A 25,123-nucleotide genomic window follows, 5' to 3' on the forward strand; every position below is an offset into this window, starting at 1 on the left:
CATGATTCTATGACTCTGGGTAGTTCTACCGAGGCGCTGCAGCAGACATGGTTTTCCTCCAGGCTATATCTCAGATTCTGGCTCACAGCAACATTTTTTTCATGAATATCTTAATTCTGATGTATTTACTTGCAAGATGAACCCTGGAGTTGTCAACTTCTGAGGCAATATTTCTGCTCTGCAACAGCAAACCTTGATCAAAGTTAATATCCATTACAAAAGAAAAGGCTGAATACGCCAGAAATGGATGAGGGTAGTGGATGATGTGATAGACATGGGGAAACTTGTTCTGTAACTTGCATTGCTCAGTGCTCTTTCTCCTCTCTCCATCCTACTCCGTCCTCCAACCCCAGCTATATCAATGAAAATTGCCTGATGATTTGTTGCTTGGCATTTCCCACTTGGGACATTTTTTTTTAAAAAACAGGAACTTAATTTTCTGCTTGTCTCTAGGTCATAAAGAACAGGAGGTTCATCAGCAATAAGGATGCCTTTGAGCTCATAATTAAGTAACATTTCAGGCTTTTCCTAGTGTGCCTGGAGATTGTGCAGTGTTTGCCTTCCTCAGTATGTGGGCACCTGGAATTTATCATACGCTTGGTTTTGTAACCACTAATGTGGAACAGAATCAGCTTCACATTCTGCAAAACATGATTCTCAGAAGAGTAGCCGCTGCAGCCTGCCTCAGCAACTCCGCCACACTGGTTCAATGTAAGGAGAAGGATCCCCTTCCCTGTGGCCGCCCGCCAACCAGCTGTGATTCCCTTGCTTTTTCTCGTTAGTAATAGGAGTGGTCTTCCTTGGGACTAACTCTGTTGTAGACCTGCTGGCTGTTATTAAGACTAGCCTGCTGCCAGACAGCCAACAATAAAAAAAGAACATTGAAAATCCACGAGTCGCTGAATTTGTGGAAGTTGTTCCACAGTTCATCTTGAATAATGGAGTCAAAGGCTTGAGTGAAATTAAAATGGTCTTGTTTGTTCGTGGTGCTTCTCCTAGCATTTCCCTTGGAGTTGTGGTGCATTAACGATCACCTCTGCTGTTCCACTAGGAGGCCAGAATCTACGCTGCAATTTGGGGGACTTCTCTTTGGACACTGCGAGCAGGTGTATGAGGTCTCTCGACTGTTGGGAAGCGTCCGTGGCCAACACAAATCTTTTCTAGAAGAAGATCGCAATTATGGCTTCTTTGAACTCTCCTCTTCCTTTTTCCAGGTGTGGACAATCAGATTGTGGATTTGTGGCTGAAGATCTTCATCCCCAGCAGGGATACAAATGTGTTTTTTTTTAAATTTGGGGTGTTGCAAATTCAACTTCTATTTGGACAAGGGTGATGACAAGACGGAACTGAGTAGGTTGTTATCAGATGGAGTCAAGGGGAGTGTGATGACTAAGGAGATCTTCACAGTCTCCTTTCCTTGCCTCTCTGATGCTAATGAATTCATCCCCATTCTTAGTTCTCAGTCAGCTGGGGCTTTGGATGTTTGGACCATAGGTGGACTGAATGGTCATGTCATGGCTGGGCCACTTGCATTCTTCTCTATCCACCACCTCTACTTTAAGCCACAGTGTTCTGTTGGTCTTCTACCTTATGTTGTCAATAGGGATGCTTCTTTTCCTTTGAAAAATAGTAGAGCTTCCAAACCAGAAGCGTCTTTGACTCACACACAATATTAGCTTTATTCGCTCCTCAATCTCGTCATTGTCAATTTTATTCATTTGCCCTAATTATTCTTGTTTGAGAAGCCATGAGCCTCTTCGTAGCTTCCAATTATAGTGGACTTCAGGCAGCTCTGATTACTTACAGCTCCTGTAGGTTGGGAATTTGTAGTTTGTGAGGTGCTAGTTGAGAAGAGCCACCTTTGCAGAGTCCTTGAGAGCTCAACATCGATCTTCTTGCAGCAATAATTCTGATGTTTGGGACTAAATTGTTGGAGAGGAAAGAGAGGATTGGTTGCTGATTGACCAGCAATTATCATTATCTGTCATGGCTTGGGTAATACAGATGTCTTTGCCTTGATCACTAAAGCACAGGAAAGGACCCTTACTGCATTGCCCTGGCCTTCAGATCCACAGTGAGACCCTGTACACAGCCACTTCTCAGCAAAGTCCATGACACTCACTGAGACCTTGGTGGTGCTGACACAACCTCTGGTTGATTCTTAGCTCCTTAAAGATCAAGATCTCAAATCGTATGGTTTCCTGGGATGCAATGTTCCCTGTTCCCTTGTATATATTCTGAGATCTCGACTGTTATGCTTGTTCTTTCAAGAAGAACGACTTTACATGGGATTAACACTTGACCAACTTTATTTTCCTTGAGCTGCTTCAAGCAACATTCCCCGTCATATGTCACTTCTGGTTTCTGCCCAACTGCACACATTGTATGCTGGGAAATGTAGTTCTTATTTGTACCAGTTGCATCTGCCAGATTTGGCTGAAGTTTAGAAATCCATGAAGAGGTTTCTGTTTACCAGCAAGTTCATGAACAGTCACCAGTAGCTGTCGATTTTGCTGTTGCAGTTCCTCAACATTATGATATCTCACCATATGCTGAGAAATAACTTCAGAGGAATTGCTTATCTCAGCAGAACTAACTTTACCTTGTGTTGTCTGCTTATCTTTAGTTTGTGAAGCCTCTGTGAAAACTCTTTTCGACAGGTCGAGCTCTTCATATGCACTCAGACCTAATATTGGCTGCACTCTCCTTTCTACAATCAGTAGCTGTAATTTTAGATGCCGCCCTTTATGTTTGAAGGTCACCAAACAGTCCCCTTTTATTGGAACATTGTCTTCAATGCAGCCTGTCACTTTTAATTTTACAAGATAAATCTTGCACTTTATGGTGAGGGTCTTGTAATCGTCCAAAGATAAGATTCACCTGGGCCCAGTGTTGAGCTTAAATGGGATTACTGTCTCATTCACAGTCACCGGAACAATCCATTCCATTTTTCCAGCAGTAGTCTGTAGTGAATCTATGAAGAATTCTTCCATTTCTTCGTCCACTGTGTATACCTTTCTCTTGGCATCCCCTGCTTTGCAGCTCTTTGCAAAATGATTCTTCTTCCCACATTTATAGTAGGACTTTCCATAGGCAGGACACATCTTTGGAACATGTCTACCTCCGCACCTGCTGCATTTGCTGTCTGAGCTTACCATTTTGCTTTGACGTAGCTTTGGGAAACTCCTGGTGCTCTGTTCATCTGTTTTCATCGCATGCAGTGTTGTGTCTATCCTGTGCAGCTCCTTATCCACTCCACCTGCTTCTAAATAAATGGGAATCACAGTTTGAAGCATTTCCAATTATCAGCTAGATTGACTATAATCTGTGGGAGGACTTAACTTATCCATGTTTATGAACTTTTGTCTTTTCTTACTCACTCAGACACTTCTGACACCATGTTATGCTTGTTCTTTCAAGAAGAACTACTTTACGTGGGTTTAACAATTAACCGACTTTATTTTCCTTGAGCTGGGTTAACCGATTTCCAGCAACAACCCCCGTCATATGTCGCTTCAGGTTTCCGCCCAACCCCGCACATTGGATGCTAGGAAATGTAGTTCTTATTTACACACATAACACGTGGACAACCTACCATAGGCATCTTAAGGCAATTGAAAAATACCATCAACACTGCCTCCACAAAATCTTCCAAATTCACTGGAAGAATAAATGAACTAACATACCTTGCAGTGAGGTTCTATTTACATTCAGCTGGCTACATTAGACAGGCTACATTGTTTCTATCCCTGATGCTATCAGGCATTCTATCACTGGAAGAGAATGCCAGAAACATTCAATAATGCACTCAAAATTTCTGTATGAAATGCAACAGAATTACTCAAAAACAAAATAGCACAGAAATTACTCATAAAAGCAGTATTTTTTTTTAACATGGGCAGACATTTCAAACAGAAAATAACATTTATAAATATCTGATAGCCATGGTATTCTTATTGTACTGTATAAACATATGTGCTTTAATTAAACTATTACCTATTATTGACACAGCCCTGTTTAAATGATGTTGTTAATATCCACAGCTAATTTTTCTTCATTTCTGCCTTACACCATACCTCATTAGAAAGGTGACGAAGTGTTGCTTGAAAATCCAGTCAATCAATGCAATGCTTAATTTTCTAAGGGGACATTAATGAAAAGCAGATATACCACATTGTTCCTTGGGTGGTTTACTTGCACTGCCCGTGTCTCACCTGACCACTTTTGTGCCATTTCGGAAGACTTGCATGTCAACCATACAGGTCCCATCAGCTTGCGCAATCAGATTAATCTCAGCAAATGTGGCCTGTAAAAGAAAAATCAAATAGTTGTTCAGAACACAGTCACAATTGATTCTACAAGTCTTTAATTACAAGAAGATCTTTGAACATCTACAGGTGAGACAGAAAAATTAAGCAGAATCTCAAATAACCATTGAAAGTGATTGTTTTTTTTCCCTCAAATTTCGACACACTAACAGGACTTTTTGGTCTATAAGCCTATGCCACCCAATTACACCTGATTGACCTACACTCTCAGTCTGTTTTAAATAGTGGAGGAAACCGGAGTCCCTGGGGAAAACCGGCGCAGACACAGGGAGAACATATGAACTCCTTAAAGGCAGCGTGGGATTCAAACCCAGGTCCAGATCGCTGGCACTGTAACAGCGTTGAGCTAATCGCCACACCTACTGCACTTATCTAAAGGACCATTTAAATTTGTTACACGGGCTGGATATTGATCTATTAAAGCCATATTGAATAATTCTTGCTTAGTGCCATCGGAATTCATTTTTATGAAACTAAAACATCACAGTTTCAATCAGTTTGACGTCTTAAAGTGAAATGATTTCTTCGCGATTTGTTTACTATGTTGTATTTTCAAACAAATTGGTAAGTTACATACAAGATAATAAAACCTTCATCCCCATACAAACAGATTTTTGACTCTGATATCCAGCTTTGATTTTATTAAGTGTGGCTGCAATTGTCCAGATTTCAGTAACATTTTTAGTGAATAACACTTCTTGCTTTGCCTTACAATCTGTAGGGAACAGAATGTTAAGCAACAATCATCAAAACAAATAAAGCATTCTTCCAACTCTGTCTCCAAAGTCAGCTACCATTCACTTTAATGAGACCACAAGAGATTGTTTTACAAGTCATTATTCTTTCAACAGCTCTTAGATTAAGGGGAGTTGTTCATCTAGCAAGAGGGGGTTTGTGTTTTCATCCATCTTTGCATCAGATTAAATACAGTAAACCACCGGCATTCGGCACTTATGGTGGGGGGGTGGGGGGGGGTGATTAGTAGATGCAGGATAAGTGAATTTGCCGGTTGCTTGAGATTGCATGTTGCGTGATTGGTGAACTAGCCACTGGGTGGCGCCACATTGAAACTTTCATACATTTTCCTATTTATTTTCGGAGATTTTTTTTGCTGGTTGCTTGAGACGACCAGTTGTTTGAATTCCGGATAATGGGGGTTTTACCGATTTAACAGCAATTATCAACAATTTTTTTTTATATACATGATCTCATTTGAAGGGTTGGAGAGAGCTGACTTTCATTAGTATCCATCCAAAATCAATCATCTCAAGATATATTCCCCACATTGTTTTAAAGACCCTTTGGAACAGAGCAACAGCCTGAAGTAATTTAGCTACTCCTGCCCATTCCACAATTCAGGAAGGTTATGGATGATCTAATATTTAATTTTATACCCATTCTATCTGTTTCCTTTAAAACACAAGTTAACAAAAAAATCAGTTTCAGATTTTAAAATAGAACTGCACCTTCTCGTGACCTTTGATATATGGTTTCGACTATAGTATTGATATCTGTCCTCTTATCCTATGATTATTAAATCAAATTAACCTTTTAATTCCAATTTAAACAACCTAATTCACAGTTATTTATCATGGCAAATACTGGAATTGAGGTAAAGCTGTACTCTAATCACAAGATATCATGCTCAGGTTGTTTGCAGTCTGACACATTTAACATGACCAAGCCAAAGCCGCCCGTAGTTTGGAGGAGCAACACCTCCTCTCCAACCAGATGACATTAGCGCACTGGTTTCTGCTAGTCCATTGCCCATTCTCTTTCTCTTTCCCAATCCCCCTGTCTTTTTTCCTACAGCTCTCCACCCCCTCTCCATTCACAGAGCCGAGCCCCCTCCCCAGTTGGTTGGTGCGCTCTCCCTCCCTTATCCGCTCCTCCCCCTCTTGCCACCATTTTGTTCAGGCAACTGCCCTTATTTTGCTCACCCCTTGATTAAGGGCTCAAGCCCGAACTTTATCTTTGCCCTATAAAGGACACTGTTTGACCCGCTGAGTTTCTCCAGCATTGTGTTTTTACTATAAATCACAGGGCCTGCAGACTTTAGTTTTTTATTCCTGACTTATCTTACCATGGATTAGAAAAGTTCTGACCTAACTTCTAGCTGCTTGTAGTTCAGCATTCCATTCACAATTTTCTCTGCACCTATTCACAATGTTTTAATGAATTACTGACACAGATTAACCCTAATCCCAATCACTAACCCTTCACCAATGAACAAGAACTTTTGGATTTTAACTGTTAATCATTAAACACATTTTGAAATGACTCCATAATTTTAGGACACACATTGGGTGACCTCATAACTACATAAACTGAAATGCTCAAGTAGTTTTTGCCTGTAGGCCGCTGTTCCTCAATGTACAATGGGGTTGCATTCTAACAAACCCATTATCAATCAAAAAATGATAAGTTGAAAAAAAATACACATATTCCTTGTATAGCACTGACAGCACATGTGTTAGTCCCCACACTCATCCCCCTGACCTGCTCTTTCCCACAGCCCTTTATCATTCCCAACTTTGGTCCACCAGCCCCAATCTCTCCCGACAGTGCTGTATCAGTCCCCACACTGATGTCACTTCCCTACAGTCTCTCGACAGCATTGTATCAGTCCCCACACTGATCCCACTGCCCCACTCTCTCTCGACAGTGCTGTGTCAGGCCCCACACTGATCCCACTGCCCCACTCTCTCTCGACAGTGCTGTGTCAGGCCCCACACTGATCCCACTGCCCCATTCTCTCTCGACAGTGCTGTATTAGTCCCCACACTGATCCCACTGCCCCACTCTCTCTCGACAGTGCTGTGTCAGGCCCCACACTGATCCCACTGCCCCACTCTCTCTCGACAGTGCTGTATCAGTCCCCACACTGATCCCACTGCCCCACTCTCTCTCGACAGTGCTGTGTCAGGCCCCACACTGATCCCACTGCCCCACTCTCTCCCGACAGTGTTGTATTAGTTCCCATACTAATCCCACTGCCCCACTCTCTTGTGACAGCGTTGTATCAGCTCCCACACTGTTCCCACTGCCTCATTCTCTCCTGACAGCATTGTATCAGTCCCCACACTGATCCTGCTCTCCAGCCCTCTCCCAACAGAACTGTATCAGTCCCCTCACTGATCCCACTGCCCCACTCTCTCCCGACAGTGCTGTATCAGTCCCCACCCTGATCCCACTGCCCCACTCTCTCCTGACAGTATTGTATCAGTCCCCACACTGATCCCGCTCTCCAGCCCTCTCCCGACAGAACTGTATCAGTCCTCACACTGATCCCACTGCCCCACTCTCCCGACAGCACTGTATCAGTCCCCATACTGATCCCACTGCCCCACTCTCCCAACAGCACTGTATCAGTCCCCATACTGATCCCACTGCCCCACTCTCTCCCGACAGCGCTGTATATCCCACCCTGATCCCACTGCCCCACTCTCTCCTGACAGCATTGTATCAGTCCCCACACTGATCTCGCTCTCCAGCCCTCTCCCGACAGAACTGTATAAGTCCCCACACTGATCACACTCTCTCCTGACAGTGCTGTATCAGTCCCTCCACTGATGTTACTGCTCCACTCTCTCCCAACAGCACTGTATCTGTTCCCACACTGGTCCCACTGCCCCACTCTCTCCCGACAGCGTTGTATCAGTCCTCACACTGATCCCTCTCCCCCACTCTCTCCCAACAGTGCTGTATCAGTCCCCACACTGATCCCTCTACCCTGCTCTCTCCCTTCTGGACTGTATCAGTCTTCACGCTGATGCCACTGGCCCACTTTCTCCCGACAGCGTGGTATGAATCCCTGGAAGCTTTCTGAATGAAATAAAAGAAGTAGCTGATCAAGGAGGCTACAAAGAATTCACCTTATAGTAATTATTAACGTTTATTGGAAAAATCAACGATGCTTGTGAAGACCCTACTTTAACATATTACATGAAAGTAAATAACAACAGCCACGGTGTTGTACCATCATAACTTCGAAAATCCGTAAGTTACGATGGTACATTATTCACATTAATGTCCTTTAAAGTTTATATTTCTATCTGCACTGACTTAAATGCTTACCAAGATTATATTATTGGAAAACCTGCATACATAGCTATTGATCCTACCACCCAAACACAGATCCTTGCGGGACTGCTGCAACATCCTGCCCATAAGAGGATTTACCCATCGCCTCTACACAGTTCCCTGCTGCTCAGTCAATGTCTCAAGCAGGTTTTTCTGTTTCCCTTCCGTGTGATGCATTAACATGGTGGTGTAATTGAGATCTGGCAAAGATAAATTTCACATGAACCACCTCACGGTCTATTGGATTGCATCGCGATGACCTTTCACATTCAATCGGCAGGTTTCTACTGGTTTGTTCTCAAGTGTTTCCTAGGCTTTCGTGGCTCAGGCTAAATCCCTAAGCCATTAACCCACTGGAAATTGTGGTGTAATTGCATTTGTGATCATACTCTTCTGAATTGGTGTTTATTGTGGACAAATTGAAGTTAAGTCCGATTAGAATCATAGCATTCTACAGCATGGAAAGTGGGTATTCAGCCTATCTTGTCCATGCTGACCCAAGGTAGTCCCATTTGCCTGCATTTGACTCATATCCCTCTAACATCTTCCAATCTTTGGACATAATGGCTATTGATCCGAACAATGGTTTCCATTTCTACCACTTCCTAGTTCCTCCACCCAGCTCAATCCACATAGTCACTAACCCTCCATAAAAAGGAGGTTCCCCTCAGGTCGCTTTTAAATCTTGCCCCTCACCTTGCTTTAGATTCACCTACTTTGGGTGGCGGGGGGGGGGGGGGGGGGGGCACACAAAAAAAAGGCTATGACTACTTAACCTGATCTTTGCCCTTATGAATCTAGCTTTTATTTTGTAAACATTTTGGTGAATCACAGAAGTCAATTTGGCCTCTTGCCTAAAATTTGGAATAAAGGATGGAAGTGTTCTCAGCATGGATGCAAGCCTCCTGAGTAGTTACAAGGACAACTGACTTGGTGTCTTGTGTTTGGAATGCAGACACATTTAAATTTCAACATATAGCACGGTAACAGGCCCTTTCGGCCTACGAGTCCGTGCTGCCCAATTGCACCCAATTAATGGTTTTGAATGGTGGAAGGAAACCAGAGCACCGGGAGGAAACCGATCCAGACAAGGGGAGAGCGTACAAACTCCTTACAGACAGCACAGGATTCAAACCCCAGTCAAACCCTGGCTGTTGATGCTGTAAGAGTGTTGCGCTAACTGCTACGCTGGCCATGCCGTGTCATCTATTTAAATTTCTTTGAAAGAAAATAGAATTATCACACCAATTACAAAATCATTTTGCAACACATTATTGAACTACACAGAATAACGCTCTGGTTCTGCCCCAACAAATAAGTCCCAGCCTGCAATTAAATAGATAGAAGCACTATATACAGTAATGAATTCTAGTCAACAATCATTAAAGAATCATTTAGGTGAACAGCTGTTCAGGACTGAGAAGAAATGTCTTCACCCAAAGGAGAGTAAATCTTTGGAATTCTCTAACTCAGGGCTTCCCAACCCTTTTTTTTTTAGCTCATGGAACCCTTTTGGGGAGCACTTGGAAATCGTGGAGCCCCAATCATAAGTTACAGTTTAAAAGAGCTGGTATATACACAAGCATAGCAAGAAAGTAAATAAACTCACCGCTCTCCACATTGAAAGCATTTGCTGCCTCTAATTTACATTTAATGGGATGAAGGAAATTGTTTTTTGTCCTCGCAGATCTTCTTCATGTTTGTACGTCTGATCCCTCTTTATTCCTGGCTGAGGTGAATCCAAGTGACAAATAATTTTCATCAGACCTCCGTTTCTTTATATAGGTGTACTCAAAGAATCTTCAGGAAAAAACAGTGGCACCTCAGTACTTTCTTCAGATTTATGATCCTGTCTCCCAGTTTCTTTTTTAATCCAATGGTCCATGGTTCTTAATATTGCTCAAGTGGAATATCTTTAAAATATGGCCAACATTGTGCCAAAAGAAATCGGATTCTCACTGGTCTGCACTGCCTCATGATGCCATTCTGTTTTCTTTGGGTGGAGTGCGCTGTTTGCTGCCGTCCCAGCAATAAATTGAATTAAAGACAGAGGTAATGTGATTTAAAGAAAGACAGGTAGATCGGAGTATCACTTCCTGTTATTTCTTCTGTGAATCTCTACACATTTCCACGGAACCCCAGGGTTCCACAGAACCCAGTTTGGGAAACCCTGCTCTGATTACAAGAAAAATACTGCAGGAAGCAAAGGCCGATGAAAGCCAAGTACAATATCTTTCTCCACCTCAGTTTGACTTCGATGGTCAGGAGGGAATAGGGAGCAATCTTTTCAAGGCCGGTTATCAACAGAAATTTGTCACCATTTCATGTTGACTTCTTCATGGCATGGAAGCTACAATTCCAACAAATAGGTTTACAGAATGTGCAATATCATGGAAGACCAGCACCAACAAGGCTGTGTCATTGCTCTGCTACTTCTCTCAATCTTTTTTGCTACAATTTTGCACCTCACTGCCAACAATCTACTGTTGGCGACCGACAGAATCGAGTTTCAGACATGGGTTTCCACCTTGGCCCCTGCATCCAGTAGATCCTGAGGAGATGATAGGGTGATGTTGGGGTGACATTCAGAAAAGCTGATGTGTTTGATGAACCAGAGTATGTCGGAGGGTGATCATTACCTGATCACATTTGTATTCCTCACTAATAATGAGATTAGTGTAATGGCTTTACAATGGAAAAAGTCAAAATGACGGAACCATTTAACAGTTAGTTGTGCGTTGGTTGCTATTTTATTCAATATGTTAATATCTTCCCCCAAAAAATTGACCAAGAAGTGAAAAGTCATCTTTTTAACAGCTCGGTTTACCACCAGTTGAACGGGACTCCCACCCACACAATGACTGTATTGTTTTAGTGTTTTCATACAGGACTCTGCACGACTGGCTTCAAAACCAGCAAGGTGTAGTGGCAGCTACTAACTCTGAAACACACCACAGGACGTTGAGAGGTTTCAGTTGAACTGATTTATTCAAACTTCGTGCGCGCCCTCTAATGTCATCACATTCGCCTGAGGCGCGCACTTTGGCCTAAGCTACTGAGGCACTGAGGGCCCCCACTGGCACGGCGATGCAAGTGGGGCCGGTTGGCCATAAGAGATGTGCGTCACCACACAACCCCCCCCCCAGAACCGGCTCACGCGTCACGCCGCTTGGGTGGCCGACCCCATCGTTTTGATCGGGCTGTCAGTACTGGCTGGCTAAGGTCCAAGTGTGCCGCCTTGAGTCTATCAACTGTGAATATCTCCTCCTTGCCCCCAGTGTCCAAAGTTAATGTCTTGCCTGAGTGTTTCAGGATTTTGTAGGGGCCCTCGTAGGGATGCTGTGGGGTGTGGGCCTTGCTGGACAAAAATGAAGTGTATCATGGCCAATTCCTTGGGGGTGCAAGATAGGGGACTGCTGTGGTGGGGGCGCGAATGAGGCGAGCTTGTCCCACAAGTCTGCCAGCAAGGTCTGACTCTCGGTCGCGGAACCAATGCTTGGGCCGAAGAACTCCCCGAGTACTGACAGCGGTGAGCCATAGACCAACTCCACGGACCTGTAGGTCTTCCTTCAGGGCTGTTCTGATGCCGAGCAGGACCCAGGACAATTTGTCCATCCAGTTGGGGCCGGTGAGGCATGCCAGTTGAGCCGACTTGAGGTGCTGGTGGAAATGCTTCACGAGACCGTTGGCCTGGAGATGGTATGCGGTGGTATCGTGGAGCTTGATCCCCAAGAGGTTCACAAGTTGTGACTAGAGGGTGGATGTGAACTGGTACCCCTGTCGCTCGTCATGTGTGCTGGGATGCCAAACCTGGCGATCCAGTGGGCAAGCAGAGTTCTGGCGCAGGAATCAGCAGAAGTGTCTTTAAGCGGGATGGATTCCAGCCACCTCGTTGTGTAGTCGACCACAGTCAATACGTAGCAGGCGTCCCTGGACACCGTTAGGGGGTCCCACGATGTCGATATGCTCAAACCTCTTGGTTGGGGGGTCGAACTGCTGCACTGAAGCCTTAACATGGCGTTGGACTTTAGAGGCCTGTCACTGTGTGCAGTTTCTCATCATCTGGGCTACTTGTTTCTTGAGGCCGTGCCACATAAAACTTTCTGCTACCATGCGCATTGAGGCCTTGACTAAGGGGTGAGCCAAGTCGTGGACCACGCTGAAAGCCTGCAGCTTCCATTACAGGGCGTGGCGAGCTAGTGAAGACATCGCAGAGCAGTGTGTCGGGGCTGTCCGGCAGTTTAAGGTCCTTGAGGCAGAGGCCCGTAATGGCGGTGCGGAAGGCCTGTGTTTCCTCGTCCCCTTTCTGCACCTCCATTAGCTGGGTGTAGTCCAGGCCGGGGGCGAGGCTGTGGATGGTGAACCTTGAGAGCGTGTCTGCAACGACATTGTCCTTACCCGCTCGGTGCCGGATGTCAATGGTGAATTCCGAGATGTAGGACAGATGTCGCTGCTGGCGCACTGACCAGGGATCTTTGGACATGGCGAAGGCCTGAGTGAGCGGTTTGTGGTGGGTGAATATTGTGAATGGCTTGCCCTCCAGGAAATATGGGAAGTGCCTGATGGAAAGATACAGGACCAGGAGCTCCCTGTCAAAGGTGCTGTATTTAAGTTAAGGAGGGCGGAGGTGCTTGCTGAAGAACGCAAGTGGGCACCACTGGCCATTGACTAATTGCTCAAGGACCTCCCCCCCCGCCAATAGCCATGGCTGAAGCGTCCACTGAGAGTGCGGTGTGGGCGTCAGGCTGCAGGTGGGCCAGTAGGGTGGCGTTTGCCAGGGCGTCCTTCGTCGTCAACTCCAGGGTCTTACTTTTGGTGGCGATCAGTTCAAACAATTGCCACATGATGCGAGCCACTCCCAGAATGAAACGATGGTAGAAGTTGACCATCCCGGTGAATTCTTGCAGACACTTAAGGGTGTTGGGCTTCGGGAACTGGCATACGGCTACGACCTTTTCGGGTGATGGGGCGGCCCCATCCGCAGAGATGGTATGGCCCAGGAACTGCAGGGACCCCTTGCCGAAATGGCACTTGGCCACGTTGACGGTGAGGCCGAACTCTGCTAGGCGAGCAAATAGTGCGCTAAAATGGACTTTGTGTTCATTGTGGTCCCGACTGGTGATGGGAACATCATCGAGACAGATAAACACAAAATCCAAGTCTCTGCCCACTGCGTCCTTTAGTTGCTGAAATGTCGAGCCGCGTTTTTGAGGCCAAAGGGCATCCGCAGAAACTCAACTAGGCTGAAGGGGGTGATGATGGCAGTCTTGTCGGGCTTAGATATTGTCGGGGTGGACTGGGATTTGATGGTACCCCCATACCAGGTCGACGTTCAAGAAAACTCAGGCGCCGTGCAAGTTGCCTGTAAAATCCTGTATATGCGGGATGGGGTATCGGTCCAGCATGGTCGCATTGTTCAGGCGTTGGTAGTCACCGCATAGGTGCTAGCCCCCGGAAGCCTTCGGGACCATGTGAAGGGGAGAGGCCCAAGGGCAATCCGAACTGCGGACGATCCCCAGCTCCTATAGTTGGCAGAACTCCTCCCTTGCCAGTTGTAGTTTCTTGGGGGGGGCAAATGTCTGGCTTTGGCGTGGAGGGGGGCTCTGGGTCGAAATGTTGTGGCGGACGCTATGTTGGGGCATGGTGGAAGTGAACTGAGGCCACAGGATGGTGGGGAATTAATTGAATATGCTAGAATACTTGTCCTTGGGGGTGCTAATGGAAGCTATTCCTGGGTCACACGTGTTTGTGGAATCGAGGCGGACGGATTGAAATGTGTGGGTGTGCACCAACCGCTTGCCTTTAATGTCCACCTACAGGCTGTGCGCTCGGAGGAAATCAGCTCCCAACAGCGCTGTGCCCACCGTGGCCAGTACAAACTTGCGGCAAAAAACTTGTTCCTTGCCAATCTGGATCTGAGCATTGCGTGTGCTGAAAGTCTTGATCGTGGATCCGTTGGCTACCCAAAGCATGGGGCCTTGATCTTGGGTGCGGGTCTCGAGGGCAGTAGGGGGAAGCACACTCAGCTCTGCTCCAGTGTCTACAGGAAACGTCGGCCACTGGTCTTATCCGTCACGTGCAGGAGGCTGTTAGTGTGGCCAGCCATCACAGGCATCTATGGTGCTGGCCGGGTTGTTTCCCTGAAACAAACAGGGCTGCCTGCACTTGCTGGCTTGGGCCCCCCAGCATTGATGGCAGAAGCACCAGGTAGAGTGGGGATTGTGCTTGGGGGGGTGCCTGCAGTCAGCTGGGTCCATGGCGGGTGACCTGCTGAGGGCAGCCTCTTTTTCTCGCTTTGACCGCCAGAGCACGTCCGTGTGGGCTGCGATGCTCTGTGGATCTGAGAAATTCTCATCTGCCAGTAGGAGTTGGATGTCCTCCGGCATCTGCTCAAGGAAGGCCTGTTCGAAAATCAAGCAGGGCCTGTGGCCCTCTGCCAGTGCAAGCATCTCATCCACGAGGGGGGATTCTGTCGCCCAAACTGTCCAGGTGTAGGAGCCTAGCAGTGCGCTGTCGATGGGCAAGGCCGAAGGTGCCGATCAGGTCGTGGATCAGGTCGTCCACAATGGCGGCGGTTTCTTGATCGAGCCTGCTCATGATGTGATAGAACGTTGTGGCATCTGAGGTAATGTGTCTGAGGAGAAACTGCGCCTCCGCCTGGCCGAACCAGTGTGTGGGCGATGCGTCCAAAAGGGGGGGAGCTTCACCGTGACCACGTTGACTGTTGCTGAATCCATGTTGGGAGGCCAGAAAAGTGTCTGGACTCGCTGGGGTCACCAACATAACGGCAGCTACTAACTCTGGAACACACCACAGGACACTGAGAGGTTTCAGTTGAACTGGTTTATTCAAACTTCGTGCGCGCCCTTTAAGGGCGGCATGAGCTTTGTCCTGTGTTGGCGGTGACGTCATCATGTTCACCCAAGGTGCACGCTTTGGCTTAAGCCACAAGACACTGAGGTCCCCCGACGATGCCCTCTTCCCGCTGCTGCCCCGCCGGCGCGGCGATACAAGCAGGGCCAGTTCGTCACGAGGGATGTGCGCCGCCACAAAGGAAACAATTAGGATGATCACAGGAAACAAAGTTTATGCAAAAAAATTCAAATGATCAAGTTCAGTATCTCACCTTAGGCAATATTCAACTTAATACCAGCAAGGGAATTGTTCTCAAGAGGAATAAATTAAAAAGCCCTGGCAATAGCTGTGCAAGTGCCATACATAATTTAACCCACAGTCATTCTGCATAATGTAGCAGAAAATCAGCTTTGGAGAGTTTAAATGAATCAATGATTAAGAATGATTTTTGTGTCCACCCAATTATAGAGCCACACAGCACAGAACGGCCTCTTCTGTTGAACCAGTTCCTGCCGAACAATAGAGAATTCTGGGCTAATTCCATTTGGCTCTACCCTTCCCAAGCCTTTCTTGTCCAAATATTCTTTGAATGTTGTTATTGTGTCTGTAGATTCCCCTGGCAGCTCAGTCCAGATATGGATGACCCTCTGAGAGAAAATAAAATCTTCTCGTATCCCTCTCACCTTAAACCTATGCCCAATGTGAGTGTTCACTTTGTCCAGGCCCCTCACGATTTTACATTTCTCCATATGGTCACCCACCAGCCTCCTATACACTGGGAAATAAAGACTCAGCCTATCCAACCTCTCCTTATAACTGAAACATTCCCAACCTAATGAATCTCCTCTGCACCCCTTCCACTTTATTGCTGTCCTTCTTATAAGCGCATGACCAGAACCTCACACAGCACTTCTTTAAAAAAGAAATCTCTTTTACTGGTAAGAAATACAATACAATGAAGAAAAGGGAACAAAAAGTGAAAGTACAATATAAGCTATGCAATAGTGGAAGGACCTTTTCTGATTGGAGGTCGTGTGTCCAATGGTTGGCCACAGGAGTCACAAGATCATAAGATGTTGGAGCAGAAGTATGTCCACTGGCCCATCGATCTCCTTCTAAAGTATACTCCTACATTTCCTGCACTCATCAAGGGATTCGCTTGCCTTGGACACAAGCCTTCCCTTTCCTGACCAGAGCCTCAATGCCCCTCGTCAACCAGGGTTCTTTCAACTTACTAGCCTTTCCCTTGACCATCACCCAAGCAGGAACATGCAGAGCCTGAAGTCTTGTTAGCTCACGTTTGAAAACATCCCACTTTCCATCTGTCCCATCATCAACTTCTGCAAGTTCCTGCATAATTGCTGTGAAAGCTGCCCCTTCTATATTAACTCTGGACCTCCCCTCACTACCTTTCACTCAGAAAGGAAGAACATTTATCACCTCTCTCATGTCTCCCAGTTGTGATACAGAACATCTTCCCAATGAATTACTTCTTCCAGCAGGTACAACGCACCTGCTTAAACAAGGGCTTACTCTCTCAGTGAGAGGTGGGGGAAGGTGTACAGAGGCCAAAATTAAGGATTTTAACATGCGGAGCCAGTTCCAACTTTCTCCATAACTATTTTAAAGCCAATAGAGTCCTGGTCACTGGACCTGAAATCCTCATCCACTGTAACTTCAGTCACTTGCCCTGTTTCATTCCCTAAGAGGTGGTCCAGTGTTGTGCCCTCTCCAGTAGGGCCCTCGATATATTGATTGAGGAGCTCATTGGACACACTTAACGAATCACCCTTTGTTTTGTGGTTGCCTCAATTATTATCCAGAAAAGTAAAATCTCCCAGTAATACTACCCAATTATTCTGAAAGCTAACTGCGATTTTCTTCTGCATCTGCTCTTCCAATTCATCTTCACTATTTGGGGGCCATAAATGCAGCCCCTTCAAAGTGATTGTTCCCCTTGTAGTGGCCCGCACCTCGGGCCAACACAGGAAATGACCGTCGAACGCAGCAACTGGCTGAAACACCCATTTCCATAAGCCGCCAGCAGAGCGGTGAAACTGGCCAATCACCACCGGTGGATCGCAGGGGGCCCAATTGGCGCTCAGGCATCTGAGGTAACCAATCGGCAGCTGGCCCCCAGTGGTGACGCGGCCGAGCTGACTATAAAAGGCAGAGTGGCCACTGAATAAACTCAGTGTCGAATACACTCTACTGGTGTGTGTGTCTTTCTTCTCCTGCGGATTCGAGCTGCAGCCTTAGGGCTATAACCGAGAGCTCTAACCTAATTTAGCCATAGCAACCTTGCTACAACCTCTTGATTCTAAGTTCTAACATATAGCTTCGCAAGATTTTCTTCCAAGAATATCCTCGCTAATTACTGTTGTTATGCCTTCCATTGTCGTTCTCCCCCTCCTCTATCAAGTCTGTTAGCATTTGTATCTTGGATCAATGAGCTGCCAGATTTGCCCCTTCTCTAACATACATTGCTGTTATGGCCGTGTCTCCTGAGCCAATCCACCACCTGAGTTTGTCCTAAACTGTTATGCCTCGTGCATTGAAATATCCTGTCCAATATACTTGGACTCTTGGAGTACATTATTAGCCCCAAACTTCTCCCCTTTCTCATCTCTGCTCTGAGCCTCAGTTCTGAATACCTGCTAATCTGAGTTGATCCTTCTTAGATTTCAGATTTATTGTCAGAGTACACACATGACATCACAGACAACCCTGGATTCCTTTTTCCTGCGGGCATGACAGAATTATCACTAATTGGTAGTGCAGAAAATAAACTGTACACAGTGTAAACATGTAAACAAATATAAGAATTGTGAACAGATAATGAATGTAAACAAACTGACTGTGCATTACCAAGAGAACAAAAGAAAATCAATAAAGTGCACAAGGGTCCTTAAATGAGTGCCTGATTGAGTTTGTCGTTGAGGAGTCTGATGGTGAACGGGTAGCAGGTGTTCCTGAACCTGGTGGTGTGAGTCTTGTGGCATCTATACCTCTTTCCTGATGGTAGCAATGAGAACAGAGCATGTGGTGGGTAGGGTGGATGCTTGATGATTGCTGCTGCTCTCCAACAGCAGCGTTCCCTGTAGATGTTCTTGATGGCAAGAAGGGTTTTACCTGTGATGTCCTGGGCTGTGTCCACTACCTTTTTCAGGGCTTTATGCTCAGGAGTATTGGTGTCCCCATACCAGACCATGATACAGATAGTCAGCACAATTTCCACCACACATCTGTAGAAATTTACCAGGGTTCTGGTGTCATACCAAACCTCCGTAAACTCCTGAAGAAGTAAAGAAGCTGACGTGCTTTCTTCATGATGCCATTGGTGTGTTGTGTCCAGGAAAGATCCTCTGAGATAATGACTCCAAAAAACTTAAATTTGCTCACCCTCTCCACCTCTAATCCCTCAAAGATCACTGGATTGTACACCTCTGGCTTTCCTTTCCGAAGTCAACAATCAGCTCCTTAGTTTTGGTGACATTGAGTGCGAGGTTGTTGTTGGTGCACCATTCAGCCAAGTTTTCAATCTCCATCCTGTTTGCTGTCTCATCCCCTTCCTTTATACAACCCACTACCGTGGTATCGTCAGCAAATTTGTAGATGGTGTTATTGTCGTACCAAACCACACAGTTATATATAAAAAGTCAAGTCAAGTCTATTGACATTTGATTGCACAAGTACAACCTGATGAAGCAGTGTTTTCTGGTCCTCGGTGTAAAACATGCAGAAACACAACCAGACATAACACTTATACAGACAAACAAAACATATGCAGGACAAGTATTCATATATACAAATAAATACATATTGTTTCATGAATACAACAGTCCTCGGATGGTTTGTGTGAGGAGTTCAAAAGGGCTGTAAACCAAAGTGTACACAAATACCCTTCAATAAAATCTGGAATATGTACCTTATTCTATGAATACAAATGAAAAACTTTGGAGCACAGGTGCAAATAAATGAAGAAAAATTGTCTTTGTCCCAAACATTATGAGGTGGACTGCAGCTTTCTGCTTCCCATTCCCCGTCCCCTCATGGTGATCATCATGGTATGGCCCTTGTGTGTTGTAGGTGGCACTTGCTACTTATATGCTCCTGCTTGGTGCTTTCTAGATCTTGCTGCTTGCAAGCATAGACTATTTCCTATTCTGCTGCCATTGCTTGTCAGCCAGATGGCACAAACAGTTACCGTTCACACCAAGCAGCTGCCATCTGATGCCAGGTCTTACAGGCTCTGAGTTTGAGTTACAACTAAAGACCATCCATGGTCTTTTTCAATAAAAGTCAGCGCCTCTGCTTGTGTAAGACCAAGGGAATTTAAAAGGTGATCTACGACTGTGATTTTCCATATGGAGGATCTGGAAGGATGCCTAGAATGACAGCACACGAGGAGTTCACATCCAATGGCGTACATTGCCTGATCTTCCTCCCAAATTTAGCCTGCTTTATCCATTAGCTACTCAGGGAGACTTACTTCAGTGTTGTTCAAAGTGATGCTGCCATCCCCCTCCTCAGTGTGAACCCCTGGGTCTCCCTCAAACACCTACACTCCTCCCTCTGGAAACAACTTTCCATTACCCCTAAACTTGCCATCTTCATGAAGCAATGTGCCAATCTGGCTCAGTCCAGTATCCCATCCATCCTTTTGTCGACCACCATCAACCTTTTGAAACAACTCTGACCCTGACTCCTCCACCCGCAAATTAGCCTTAACCCCTCTTAGACCCCCCACTTCCCTTTGATCTTGTGATTCTTAAAATTTTAAATTTAGACGTTGGGCTATGCAGACATGGAGACAACGTAGAAACTGCTTACAGACAGTGCTGGATTCAAGCCCCGTCACTGCCACTGTATTAGCATTGCTATGTCCCAGCGGTGGCCAAACTACAGCATCCCTCCTCCCCCACCTCCCGGGCCAACTGTGGCCTGTGGCCCATTTTTAAGTGGCTCATGAGAGAAAGAAGGTGGCGGCGCTGCCAGACCTGCTGTAACAGCAACGCTGTCGCTGGTGTGGACCTGCGGAGAGTGGGGAGCAGAGACTCAGTGTTCCCCTGCAGGGTCCTACTGCCCAGTCTGACTGCCGCTGGCTCTGAACAGGCTTTAAATGGCCTGTTAAAGGAGCCAATGTGGTTGAAAATTGCCGGGCTTAATATTGTTTCGCCCGTGACTCTTTATATTTTCCTGTATGTGGCCCACAACCATAAAAGTTTGCTCTAACTGCTACACTTAACGTGCCGTCCCATTCTCTCTCCTGTGAAGTCCCCAGACCCTGTCCAAAACAGCTGATTTACATGGTGATAGATTAAGCAAGCAAGCATTTCTAAATCAAAATGGATTTGATTATTTTTTGCCTCCAGGAGGGAGCACACAACTACTGATCACTACCCGTTGGAACCTGCAGTTATTCACGATAACATAGCTCAAGGACCTTATGATCTTTTAAAAAAAAATAATGAGAGCTTTATCACACTAAAGGTCACAAAAAGAGTTTAATTATAACTATTAAATATTCTTGGCAAAAAAAGTTACTGATGGGTAGAATTAAATGATTCGTTTGAGGTGAACGTGTACAGCTCAAACTTTCTATAATCTTATTGGAGTAACTTTCTCAAAAGAAAATAGATGTCAATTTTATTATGATTTTATAGGTGAAGCCAAGAACTACGGGCAATTGCCAGAAAATTTCTGCTTTTGCTGCTTTCAAAGTGGATTCATCTGTAATTTTATATTTTCATCTGACACAAGAACTCTGAAATTGTAGGGACATATAGACACCAACATCAGGGCTTACGCTGTTGTTGGAAACAGGCTGCTCACCAGCGCTCTCTAATGGAGAAAAGGTGCAGGTGCTGAGATCTAGAGCAGTGCACAAATGTGCTGGGGAAACACAGCATCCATATAAAGGAAAAGGCAGCTGATGTTTCGGGCCCCAGCAGCGCTTCCACGCTCCAGCCTGAAACGTCGACTGGCTTTTGCCTCCTGCGCTGAGTTTCTCCAGCACTTTTGTGTCCGGCACCAGTGCACTATGCGAGTCAGTCCCTGGATTACAGGGAGGGAACCTATTACTTAAGCAGAATCACGCCAGCGGCAGCGTTGCTGTTACAGCAGGTCTGGCAGCGCCGCCACCTTCTTTCTCTCATGAGCCACTTAAAAATGGGCCACAGGCCACAGTTGGCCGGGGAGGTGGGGGAGGAGGGGTGCTGTAGTTTGGCCACCGCTGGGACAGAGCAATACTAATACAGTGGCAGTGTCGGGGCTTGAATCATTACTGCAAAAGCCAAACTGTCACCTAAAACATTATTCCAAATCATTTCATTATATATTTAATCAAAATTGAATTTAAAAAAGCAATAGTTATCCATCTGGGTGTGATACTTTGTGTTAAATATAACGTTAACAACAATAGATGGATTCCTCTAAATAAATAGGTTAATATCTTAGTTACATTGGTAGACACAAGGATATCATATGATCAATTTATCCATTTTGCCATCAATGATGGGTTATTATCCTGCTGTCATATTCCTGCTGCATTAGCAAACATAATGGAGTTTCATGAAATAAATGAGGCCATTGCACCCAAGAGCTCAGGAAATCGAATGGCTAAAAGTCTATTGTTAATGAGAGTTGTGAGGTGAACAATTGGATCTCTTCAGGCACAATCATCCTTTATTTTGGTGCAACGCTGAGATCAATTTGCAATCCGCTGGCATCACAAGCCCATTGCCATCATTCTAAAGCCAGCTGTCAGTCTGTGAAAACTAGTGACAACCACCAAAGAAATAATGGAAAAATGTTTTTCACTGATGACATTTCTTCAACCTTTACTGCTGCATTTAGGCTACGCTAATTATCACTGCAACCATTTAGCTAGTCAACTGTCAAAATGGTCTTGTATTAATCATTAATTTATTAGTAAAATGAAACCAGTATTTTACCCGAGATTGATAAAATATATCCAGTCATTAATCATGTATCACTTACATTTCATGGTAATCAACAACTCTGAAGATGGGAAGAATACTAACCTGTTCCACCCTGATATCAAACTCTCCATGGACTTTCTTCCCACGGAACAGCTTTGCCCTGAGAAGAAAAGAAAATTGCCAATTACGTACCAACCGGAAAGCACTTAACATAGGTAATAATTAAAGCAACTATCTTTAAAAAAAAAGCTCGGGGACCCTGTACATTACAATGTACATTAGCCTGGAGTCATCCATTAAAAATAATGTAAGCCTAAAAATAGCTGGGGTGATGAGATTGAAGGTCAGATCCAGGTAAGGGATGAGGTGATTTTATCAGTCAAGAACAGGAACCTGTATAGGTGTGTAGGCAGAACACGCAACAGGCAGTTTAATCTATAAAACATAATAAAAACATATGTATAAAATAACCAAAAAAATCAAGGTGGTGAATTAATAAAAAGTCAAATAAAATTGCTTATACAGTTACACATATACAGCCTTCAAAACAAAACATAGAACTTTAGGCAGACGTCACGGGGAGGTTGAAAACAGGGTTCATTAAAAATAGACCACAGTTGAAATCTTTAGCCCATGAGGATGCACAGGAGATTCACCAGGATGCTGCCTCAATTGGAGTTTTACGGTTATGAGAGACTGGTTTTCTCTGGAGGGGGGAGGCTGAGGGATGAACCTGATAGAAGTTTGTAAAATTATGAGAGGGATAGGGTAGACAGTGAAATCTTTTTCCCTGTAGTGGAGGTGCCACAAATAAGAGGGCACAGGCATAAGTTCAAAGCAAGATGCAAAAGGTTTAGAGATAATCAGAGAGAATTTTATCCACGCAGTGTGTGGTTGGTGATTGGAATGCGCTGCATTTCACAACATTTAAGAAGCCTCTCAACCAGTACAGTAAAATCCCCATTATCCAGAATTCAAGTCTTAAGCAACTGGCATTAAAAAAAAGTGTGGAAAATAAATAGGTTAAAAACATGAAAGTTTAAAACTGGTGCCCCCTATTGGTTATTTCACCAATCACACAACACAATCTCAAGCAACTGGCAAATTCATTTATCTGGCATCTACCAATCCCCATAGGTGCTGGATACTGGGGATTTTTTTACTGTATTTGAATTGTCCAGTCATAGAAGGATGTGCAGTTAATGGGATTTAGTCTTTATTGACACAAGGCACAGCATGGACATGGTAGGCTGAATGACCATTTCTGTGCAACACTATGGTGGGTAATGAATTATTGAGAAGCAGAAGACTTAAAACATAACTGAATTATACAGGCAAAGGCGGGTTAATAAAGCATTTACTGATATTGATAAAACTCTCTAGTACCATTAAGAGAAGCAAATCCATCTGAACGGAACATCGTGATGAATTGGGACTCATTTTGGAAAATGAACAAAGCAAGATCAAAGGAGTGAAAGTTTATAAAAAAAACTGCAATTCAGTGAATTTGAAATAAAAATGGAAAGTGGAGTAGTACTCAGCAGGCCAGGCTACACCTGTGAGAAGAGAGACAGTTAACATTTTGGGCCGCAGATCCTTGGTCAGAACTCCCAGTTATTTCACCTGAAATGATCACTGTTTCTCTTCCTACAGCTGAAGGACGAAAGGAACTTGGATTTCTCTTCACCTTTTGCATTTTCTCTCACTCTATCCATTCAGCTCACATCCTACTGAAAATCCTTTCTGCAACAACTCAGATCAATTTAGGTCAGATTACATAATTCATTTAGAACACAGATATATATATTCTGCTACTTCTCACCTCAGGACAGATACTTTCTGGCTTATTTCAACAGCAGACCACACCTGATAGAAAATCAATGAAATCGAAAGTATGCTGCATTTTATCTCCCCCCTGTGGTAGCTCAGTGCATTTCTGCGGACTAAAATCGTTTTTTTTTGTGTGGTGAGAGAAATAGGCTTGCATTATTAGACAAGTACCTTTTCAATGTAAAAAAAAAAGTCACTGTTCAGGGCTTCATCGGTGAAGTGGGTTCTCTGTGTGTGTGTGTGTGTGTGTGTGTGTGTGTGTGTGTGTGTGTGTGTGTGTGTGTGTGTGTGTGTGTGTGTGTGTGTGTGTGTGTGTGTGTGTGTGTGTGTGTGTGGACCTATGTATGTGTGGATTTGCGTAGGGGTGTGTGTGTATGGGTGTGTGCAAACCTGCGTGTGTCTGAATGTATGTACATGCATGTACATGTGTATGTGATGCACATGCATGTGTACATGTATGTGTCTGTGTGCTTGTGTTCTTGTGTATATGCATATGTGTACATGTGCATTTGTGTGTACCTACATGCATGTACGTGTATGAGTAAATGTGTTTGTGTGCATGTACATGGATTTGTGTGTGTACTTGTGTGTGTGCATGGCATGCATGTGTGAACATGCATATGTGTATATGCATGTGCACCTATGTGTGTGTGCATGTGTGCATTTGTGTGTGAATGCATGTATGTTTGTTTCTATGTGTGCATGTGTGAGTGGGATGTGTTGGGTGTGTGCATTTTCATATGATTGTATATGTATGTATGCATGTATCTTCATGTATGCATGTGTATGTTTATGTGTGTGTATATGTGCATGTTCATAGGTGGATGTGAACTTGCATATGTGAACACATGTACATGAGCATGTGTGTCTACATACATGTACGTACATGTGTGTGCATGTCAGTGTGTGAACATGCATGCACGTGTGTTCACACATGTATGTGTGCATGTGTGTACATGTGTGTTTGTGTACACACATGCGTGTGGATGTGTGTATATGTGCAAGTTTAGGCATGTGCATGAGTGTGTGTACATGTGTGTATACTTGTGTTTGTGTGTGCAAAGGTGTGTGCATGTACATGCA

At 44.8% G+C, this 25,123-nt stretch overlaps 1 protein-coding gene across 1 annotated transcript in view; it reads right to left on the bottom strand.

The window, feature by feature from the left end:
- The window catches only part of syn2b (synapsin IIb), a gene marked incomplete at its 5' end in the record, with an annotated part of 191,081 nt that overhangs the window by 114,101 nt on the left and 51,857 nt on the right, over positions 1–25,123 (bottom strand). Inside the window, 2 exons of the mRNA XM_069942405.1 lie at positions 4,215–4,306; positions 22,313–22,370. Of these exons, the coding sequence (XP_069798506.1) occupies positions 4,215–4,306; positions 22,313–22,370 (150 nt within the window). The remainder of the gene's footprint in view (positions 1–4,214; positions 4,307–22,312; positions 22,371–25,123) is intronic.

Source organism: Narcine bancroftii, chromosome 5, assembly GCF_036971445.1.
Source record: "Narcine bancroftii isolate sNarBan1 chromosome 5, sNarBan1.hap1, whole genome shotgun sequence".
NCBI lineage: Eukaryota > Metazoa > Chordata > Chondrichthyes > Torpediniformes > Narcinidae > Narcine > Narcine bancroftii.